The sequence below is a fragment of the Vicugna pacos genome, chromosome 14 (assembly GCF_048564905.1).
Source record: "Vicugna pacos chromosome 14, VicPac4, whole genome shotgun sequence".
NCBI classification, from domain to species: domain Eukaryota; kingdom Metazoa; phylum Chordata; class Mammalia; order Artiodactyla; family Camelidae; genus Vicugna; species Vicugna pacos.
The window spans coordinates 25,242,827-25,252,847 of NC_133000.1; the positions used below are offsets into that span (position 1 = coordinate 25,242,827).

The window sequence follows — 10,021 nt, forward strand, 5'->3', positions numbered from 1 at the left end:
AAAAGAAACTATACATTTATCAATGCTGTTAAATTTGCTTTCCATTTTAAATATCTTTATGTAGACTTTTTTCCTTGCAGAGGACATTATACATTTGTAGGGATCCTCTTGCATCAATTAAATGGCAATCCCAAGGGTTCCCAAACGTGTAGGGAATTCTGTTCCCATCACATAGAGGTAAATTGTAAATATTCTCTCTTGAAAAAAAAAGAAAGTCCCTGATGTAGAAAAGATGGTTAAACATAAGGAGAACAACCATTTGCAGATGAAAGCAACAACCAGGAAGATGTAGTTCAAAGTTATAGTTTAAAATATTGAGGTCATGGACATATGTGTCTGTCGTCATAATGAAGGAATTTTCTTTGAGATTTTCTTATTCAGCATCTTTGAAATAGTGATTATTAAATAATGCTGTATTTAGATTATCTGCCTGCTTATTGACAAAAGAGAAGCAAAAATTCTCACAGACAGCATTAACCTTTAGAACAGGAAATCATGATTTGTCATTCATTCTGAACTATGTTGACTAAATCCATTTTCACCTACTTACACCCAAAACAAAAAACTGCAGTGAAGAAAACTGATTACATGTTCCATACGCAAATCTAATACAATAGGAGTGTGCACTTTTGACAAGCTTATTCATAACACATTCTGATAGAAAATTCCATTTGCTTCTCTCAGTAGGAAAAGCAGGCTTTTAAAGGAAACCTTTTATTTCATAACTGTCACCAAAATAACAATTACAAGCAAAATAGGGATAAAACATGAAAAAAGAAAAGCAGCTTAGGACTTGCTATGGAAGTTTGCTATCCAGTTTTTGCCCTGTTATTTGATTTGAAAAATTAATCCTGGTAATCCTTTTTGAAGTTCCTGTTTCCAGGATGGGTTACAGAACAAAGCCCTAACTGATATCCCCAGGAGATTAGTTTACAGAGATGTTCTATTCTGCTGAGAATGATTCTCCAATGGCCACTTTTTACTTCTTCCCAGGCTATGGGAATTCGTTAATACCTAGAGAATAGACTTGAAATAAAACCATTGTCTCAACCAGCAGGTTTATGCAACCATCCTGAAATGTTTTAATTATTGTTTTCTTTTCCTTTTTAATTAAGAGACCAGAGGTCAAGCAAGCCCAGTGAGAGCTGATCGCAGCCTCAGTAGAACTGCAAAGGCAACCCTAATGATTGGATTTGCTGTTTTCTCTTTTGTGTTACAGAACCGGAAGAGTGCGTTAATTGCACAGATGAATGCCGAGTGCTTGGTCATTCTGACAGGTGTTGGATGCCACAGTTCCCTGCAACCAATCAGGCTGAAAACGCAGATTACCGCACAAATCTCTTTGTACCCACAGTGGAAGCTAATGTGGAGACTGAGACTTACGAAACTGTGAATCCCACTGGGAAAAAGACTTTTTGTACATTTGGAAAAGACAAGAGAGAGCACACGATTCTCATTGCCAATGTGAAACCTTATTTAAAAGCCAAACGTGCCCTGAGCCCTCTCCTCCAAGAGGTCCCCTCCGCATCCAGCAGCCCAACCAAGGCAGGCATCGAGCCTTGCCCCTCCACCAAAGGCTCTCTGGATGGCTGCGAAGCGAAACCGGGAGCTCTGGCCGAAGCGAGCGGCCAGTACTTGCCCACTGACAGTCAGTATCTGTCCCCCAGCAAGCAACCGAGAGACCCTCCCTTCCTGGCTTCTGAGCAGATGGCGAGGGTCTTCGCAGATGTGCATTCGAGAGCCAGCCGGGATTCCAGCGAGATGGGCGCTGTCCTGGAGCATCTCGACCACCCCAACAGGGATCTGGGCAGAGAGTCCGTGGATGCTGAGGAAGTCGTTCGAGAAATCGACAAGCTTCTGCAAGACTGCCGGGGAAATGACCCTGTGGCTGTGAGAAAGTGAAAGGGGAAAAAAAAAAAAAAGCATTGGCATTTCCGTCTCTTCTGTCGATTTAAAAATGATCCCTCCTGGTGACAACTCATTTTTACAGGGATGAAGGAAGACCGACGCTGCTTTAAGGCTTTTAGTGAACATCTGAAGTGCCCACAAGTACGTTCTTTTCACTGCTGTTTCTTTTTCAGAGATAACAATGGTTTTGTTTTGATCAAACTTATATTAGGACAGAATTAATGATGCTCAAAGAGAAGAGGAAAAAAAAAAAGAAGAAAAGAGAAAAGGAAAAGGAGGATGAAAAGGCGTGTTACCTTTTGACAATCTGTGAGGAAGGTATGCGATGGGAGAATGGACGTTTTTTCTGATCACTCTAAGACTGTCCTCCGTGATTTATGCTGACTTAACTGTTTACCTATAAACCCCGTACAAAGCAGGGTCAGAATTTGTGATCTGTGGTAGATTTCTAGCAGTCACCACAGGCTTCTACTGAAAGTCCCGAAAAGACCTTGCAGTAGTCCGAGCTACACCAAACATGAACACATCTTTGTGGTGAACATTTCTGTATAAAGTTACCTGCCACACATATAAACACAAAGAACATTCCATATCATTAGTCGAAAAAAAATTTTTTTAAAACTTGGTCATTTGTAAAAAACACCTCACGTCGTATAAAAGTTAAATGTAAAATGGTATGGTCCATTTTGTCCTGCACACACATAGACTAATTCACTTCATTAAAGGAGAAGAAAATTTAAAGGTTTAAAATGCCTCATCAGCATTTTAGTGTCCAGCAAACAGACTAAATAGTGATGGATGTGTTTTCAATTTGACCTAGAAAAGTTCTGAAAAAGAGTGACCATCGAGGGATGATATTCAGAGACAATTAACGCAATTGGTATGTTTCATTCATTTGTGGACACTAAAATAGCTCAGGAAAGTGAACATGTCTTAGACATAACACAAATCACCTGACCATTTAAATGTGCAAAATGTAAGAAGATTCAATGTGTTTACATCAAATGACATATTTTTATTGATTTATTGCAGATTCAGTGCATATGAGCCAAATTGTTGAGTGTATAAGAGCTATATTGTGTATTTTATTAAATTAATATATAGTTGTGTTGCAAAAATATTTGGGCTTATATTGTAAATGGCAAGTGTTGCCTCGGTAGCTGTCGAACTCTATGAGTTTTGTTTTTTTCCTGCTTCCTTTTCCCCATGGAGTGTTGGAAGCAGTGCCTCAGAGCGAAGTCTCTCGTTTAATGTATAGTCTACCAAGTACTGCAGTACATAATCTGTTCAAAATGTGTTTGAGTGAGCTGATGGAGCTAACTGAAAGGTCAAAAAATCCATCCGTCAGTCATGGTTATGTGCAAGTTCTTGTAGAAGCTTTTATTAAAGTCATGCTGAATCACAAGAATTACATTTGTAACAAGACTTGAACCTTCTTCATGTTTTTTCAATAACATTCAGCTTCTGCCTGTGTAGATATCATCCTGTTGATTGGTTCTCAAAAAGTATCTTAAGTGGTTCAAGGTGTGTGTTTCCCATTATATTTCAAAACCATAAAAAATGCTTTAATGCATGTGTGGTACCAGCACTGGTTACTTGCATTGTGTAGTGTTTTTCAAGAGGTCTGGGTCTTAACAAAAGGTTTGCCTTTTTTTTTTCTCCAATGCTCTTCTGCCTCTTTTTATTGGTGTCCTTTGAGAACAATACACCTTCTACTCCTGCATTTGGTTGCACCTTTTCTTGTGACATTTAGCAAGTTTCAAACTTCCTTCCATACTAGGCTAGGAAACCTCAAATTTCAGGAATTGGGAAAAAATCAAATTAGCACTTGCAGAAGCAGCAGCAGATGGGAAAATGCCTTGATTGACATTTTCCTTCAGCGTTGAAAATTTTTGGCATTTTATAGCTTCATGACAAACAGTTTCCAGCCCATACCTTCGAAAATGTGGTGCTGAGTTTAAATAAAGGCTGTTTGTGCATTGGGGCAGAAAAATGCATTATTTGCAAACTGGTGGAGAATTCTGTGCCTTCTTTCCTGGCCACTGAGCCAGTGTAGAAACAGCATAAATGTCATAAAACCCTTCTATTAAAAACAAAAACAAAAGCAAAAACAAATATTGAGGTGAATTCAGTTTTGTAATTTTAAACCTCAAAACATCCCACTGAAAATAATTTCCCTCAAATGTCGTCAAGATTTTAGACTGTACCTTGTTTGCAAAACTGCTTTGAAAGGGAAGAGTGGACAACTCCCATCAGCCTTATTCTCTTGAGAACTGTATTTGGTTCCTAGTAACAGCCTTTCCAAAGCTTGAATCGGTTTTTATTATTCGTAGATGTTTAAATCAGAAAAGAAGGGATCTTGTACATGAGAAACCTAATTGACTCTCTATATTTTGGACAATTTATGTATCTGAAATGTGTTGTCTTTGTTATATGATGTTATGATTATTATTTTTGCCAGGAGACTACAGGTTGATTTAGTGTGATAGCTGAAATTTGATGAAAAACTGATTGACATTTAGTCTTACCAAGTGTTGCCTCTCTCTTACTAGACAGATAGACCAGTAGTAAAATCTAAGGCAGTATGTAAATGAAATCAACAAAGAGAGTAGGGTTTATTTTTCAAACGTTCTTAACGCTGAGTAACCAGTTGTTCAATTTATTATATGTGTCTGAAGACATTAAAACACTATCAGATTTTAAGGATTGGTTGTGCCAATGTTTGAGGAATTTAGGCTCTGTCACCAGTGATTTACTAGTGATAGCTGTTTAACACATTATCTGTATTTAGTAGTGATTATTTATTTACAAGTTGGTGGTAATTTAGCAGTCAGGACTCTAAGCTTTTATAGTTGAGTTGAAGGAAACTCGCTTTGATTCATCTGGCTGGCAACTGCCTTGATCACAGACCTCTGGTGCTTGGCTTCCAAGGAAGTCCATGAGATGCCAAAATTACCCTTTTGGGGAGCAATATGCTCTCAGGGGTGATGCATGATCAAACAGTGATACTTCAAGGGGTTTTAGCATCATTCAGAATGTGAAAAAATTATTTAATTCACATCCTCCAGTGACTAATCCCTCAAAAAAAAATTCCACACATTCAAAATGAAAAATAATACTTTGTCTTTTAGGTCCTTAAAAGACTGAAGTCAAGCACAGAAAAATAATTTATAGAAATCTTCATAAGAAAGTCAGAATTCTAAACATTGTTTATTGATGAATGAAAAAAAATCAGTAATGAAACTATTTTTCCATTAAATGTTAATGATGAAAGATCTTTACATCAAAGTTAAAAGTAGTGAGAATCAGTGTTAGTTATACCTATACCAAAGTAAACATTAAAGAGACATATCATGCAATTTCAAACAATGCTTTCATATTGTGTCTTAACCTGACAGACTTATCTTTACTGCAGGCAATATGCAAAGATTGGCTCACTACTCCCTAAATGAATTGAATCCCTGGTTGGGAAATTGACTGGTTTTGTTTGCCTAAATTAGCTGAGATCTTGTAAAACACATGACTTCCCTTTAAAGGATCTAGGTACTGCTCAATTTAAAAAAATGACACCATAAAAAAAAAAGTCATGTAGTAATCGAGCAGTGTGCTTTATTAGAACAGAGTTAAAAGCTGTTTATTGCCTAATGGAGTAGAAGTTGCTGAGGTCAACAAGTAGACTGAGGTTTGGCATACTATATGCCTACTCATTATTGTCTAATTACATTCTTTTGACAACAGACAGCATTTATCAGAGCGTTCATTCAAATGAGAGTTTTGGCTATCAAGATGTGTTGATTGGAAATGTAACTGAATGAGATGAATAAAGTCTGACTCTCCCTGGCCCCAGTGTTTTGCAGGTTGGCTATTCTCATTTATCAGCCCCATCACTCCATAAGGTTCTTAGCTGCACCAAGTAATTGGTGAACAAAGACAACAACAACAAAAAGCAGCATACATTGTAAGGATTTATCTCAACGCTATTGTTTAATGGCTGTGTTTAATGTGACCTATATGGAAAATGAGGACTCCGAATAAAAAGCTATTACTAATAGTGGCATTGCCGTCCCTTGAATTCATTAATACACAAGCGATGTGTTCTACACGGCGTACCACAGGGACCCTGATCATAATTATTTTGGAAAGCAACCGCAGCATCACAACTATTTTTTGCTAGTTATTTATTTGACAGTAAAATCAGCTTTGGGAAAAATGTATTGAACAATAATGTCACTAGGTTCTCCATGGGAATGGGTTACCCATCTTTCAGATAGCTTAGATAATTTGGATAGTCAAAAAATTACTATGGAGTCATAGCCTAACAATACTTGTGGTTTTTAATATTTATAATTGATGATAATTTGGTACAAGAGCTTAAAGGGCTTTAGAAAAGTCATTTTTATAAGACCTCTTGTAATCTTATATGACTGATGAAACCACATATTTATAAATGGCATTTGCAAGTATATATATGTTTAGTGTGGCATCTTAAAAATATAAGCCACTCTTTCTATTCATTCAACAAACATTTGTTGAATTCCTACTGTGTGTGTTCCCTAGGCTATTATGCCCCAGGATTAAACAGTAAATAAGGGCTGGTGCCTGGATCACAGTCTGGTGGGAAAAACAAATAGGTAAGTTCTAATACACATTACTCTTAATAAATTGGATTTCCTGCTTGCATTTTTCCCTCAGTTACTCCACTCATCCCGTATTTCTGCCATCTCACCCTCAATGGGTGGCATCTTCTAAATTGCAAACCAAAATAGTATTATGCCCCTGTAGATGTTTTCTTTTAATTTTCCTTTTCTTCTCAGAGGTTAAATTATATCAAGAAGAGTAACTGCTTTTCCATATTTAAGAAGATCTTTCTGATTTAGACTTATCGGGATAGATTAACTGGCCCATCTATTCATTATTTCGCTTGTTTACTTGTTAACTTGTTTCTCTTTCACTGAGCATCACTTAGATGTCAGGTGCCATACAAGGACTGTAAGGTCCAAAGAACTAAACCGATTACATTTTACCCTCAGAGTACTTGTAGTTTGTGCCTAGGTGATAGGCACTAACACAGTGATTAACCTGGTATTACTATTACCTTTTTATAATAAAAATAATTTCACTTTAAGAAGAGCAAAACCATATGCCTGGCATGCCATTCATTGCTTTCAAGTGCGAGAGTTGAACAAGCTGTTAACTGACTCACCTGAACCAGCTGACCAGATTCAGGGAGCTTGGAATCATTCAGATGAAAAACCCTACCTGACCAGGCTCTAATGAGGAATTTGTGAGTAGAACTTACAGCACAGACTTACTCCATGTCAATGAAATAGTAAAGCCCCTCAAATTATGTTTTTTTTTAAGTAGATATGCACAAAAGATACAATTATTTGAGAAACACAGAGAACAATTCTTTTTAGGATCGGAAGAGAACCCATTCTTAAACATCACCATAGCATCAATACAGCACACAGAAATAGATCATCAGGTTAATGGACCATCCTTAAACTCTTTATTACATGCTTTCAGAGACGGCTACACATGGTTCACCAAGGAAATATATTGTTTTCTGTTCATGTTAGACATTAATAATACTAAACAACCTATTGTACATTAGGGATGTTCAGTATTTATAAAAGAGGGTTCACATTCTTTTATTGTTCCCTCTTTTAATATTTTTTAATATTTCAGAAAGAGTTATCAAAAATAACAGTTTTTTCAAACTGTTTTAAGTGATAATGAGTATTTTACGTTAATTAAGGGAGGGAAGATTTCAATGTGCTTTTATAAATTCTGTATCACACAGGCTAATATTACTCATTAGGTCAAATAGGTCTTTTTTTTGGCTTACAAATGAAACATTTCACTTTGAAAGGAGCAACTTATAAATGATCTATAGCATCCTAATAGACTAAATTTTGATTATGATATATATTTAAAAATTTAGTTTCCTGAAATTACAATACTGAGTCAAATTATTTCATAATATTTGAAAAAGATTGTCAGAAAACAAACATAAACAAGTTTGGAACCCTCTTTTTGCTCACCATATACAGATTATCACTATATTTTGTTTAAAATATTGGTGTTCATCACAACTTATGTGAACATTATGCTTATTTCTCTAAGGGCTTATAGCATCAGGCAGGCCAACTAAAAGAATGCTTACACGAACCTAAACTAATATTGATAAATTCTATTTGGAGAGAATTTTCCAGTTCACAGAGGACTTTAACAAATTTACAGGACATTACGGAATTAAGGATTCTGAAGCTCAAGGGAAATGGACTTATGAAAGGGCAATTAGCTTGGAAACCTTAAGCCCACACTTGAACTCAATATCCAGTTTCTCTGTTCCACATTTTGTGAATTCTGAAATCTTGCCCTATTTAATATCTGCCTCTCTGGTATCTTAAATCATCCTAAAACATTAAATTATCCTGGTAACATGCCTTCCTCTTTAAAATGACAGTCACATCATATAACTTAGATTGTCTCTACATTAATAGTTCATAACAACATTAAATAATTTGAAATGCAGAGAATAGGGATTGTAATCTCCAAGAAAAAGAAACATCACAAGAATTAAGCCTCTTTTAAGATTGTCCTCAATTTTTCACTGTCGTCTCTAAAAATGTTTCACAATATTGATGGCGTGTTTTCCAAAATATTATAAAAGAATATGATAGATTCATTTTTCTCTGAATTTGGTATATTCTCACCTGGAAGAAATCACATAGCTTTACTTAATTCCTTTATATCATGAAATTTTATACATACTAAATTAATAGGGTTACTAATCGGCTTCTTAGAAATAATTACATAAGCTCTGGTAAAAGTGAAAGGATGTTTAAATATTACATCCATTCATATGGCTTTATATACACAGATAAAGGAGATGAGAGTAAAATCATCTCAAAAGCCTGTATCATAAAATAAAGGAGAGAGAGGTTTTGAGGAGCAGGAATATGGCTAAGGGATGGAGAACACATATTTTTCATTTATGACTTGCCTCATCCACATTGGATAAAATGTGATATCATTTCCTTCTTCAATGATCCGATAAAAAAGGGAGATTGCAATTGCTATCAAAGCCATCTTCAGGACAGTTAATCAAAAGTGAAGTGTTCTGATTTTATACAAATTTAGCTTACTAATACATTTTTAAATACCTCTCTTTCCAATTTACAGAAAAACAACTGTATTCTCAAGAGGTCCAGAAATAAATGTTAACGTCCCTTTAACACTAATTAGCCATTTGATATTTTGGAAATTTAAATTCAAATAAATGGGATATGATATTCATTTGTTTTATTGACTGGCTGCATGTCTCAGCACTACCTCTTTAGCAATATTAAACCATATTTTGATACTATTCTTCCCTACTTTTGCAGTTGAAAGCCTGCCTTCAATATAATAATTTACTTTGACATAAGAGATTTGAACTTTTCTTTTATTCTTTCCATTTACAAATCAGATTTTTCTATATATCTTTATAGTGCTAAACATTTTATGATATTTATCTATTGTTGTGCATGTGACTAGTCTTTTATTCTCATCTTAATTTTATAATTTGTAGCCTTTCTCATCTATTTATTTTTCCATTAAATATATTCCTGTATATATATTTCCATATGACTTCATCTTTATGGATCAATTATGAAAGTAGTGATGTCTCATCCAATGATTTTATCAGGTAGAAAATTCTCAAACTGCTTCTGTTAAACTATAGGAAAACTATTTTTTAGATGCAACCTACACTGAGTGGTAAAATTGACAAAATGCATAAAAAACATAACAGAGGCCTACAAAGTGGTAAATAGGTTAGGATGCAGGGTCTTAGTTACAATCTTTATGCAAGAGCTACTTCTCTGAAAGTTTGAAAACGGTAGAAACTGGATCATCTTACTCTATTATTACTAATTCCTATATACTAAGAAATTCCCATTTTAGTAGCTCATCATGTGAAATGTTTGGCTTGGATTGAAGATAAGAAAAGATCCCTACTTCTGAGATGATGTGCTTACGATTTCTCAATCTGCATTTCTTCCCCAAACACCTCTAAAATTCAACTCTTACACATATTTCATCATTTCTTTCATTTTGGATAATTATG

The 10,021-nt window shown here is 35.3% G+C and overlaps 1 protein-coding gene across 1 annotated transcript in view; it reads left to right on the top strand.

Annotated features, from left to right (window-relative positions):
* Positions 1-5,965, top strand: part of PCDH17 (protocadherin 17) — a 95,695-nt gene extending 89,730 nt beyond the window's left edge. The window contains exon 4 of the mRNA XM_006215432.4: positions 1,220-5,965. Coding sequence (XP_006215494.1) covers positions 1,220-1,902 — 683 coding nt within the window. The 3' untranslated portion in view covers positions 1,903-5,965. The remainder of the gene's footprint in view (positions 1-1,219) is intronic.
* The last annotated feature ends 4,056 nt before the right edge of the window (positions 5,966-10,021 follow it).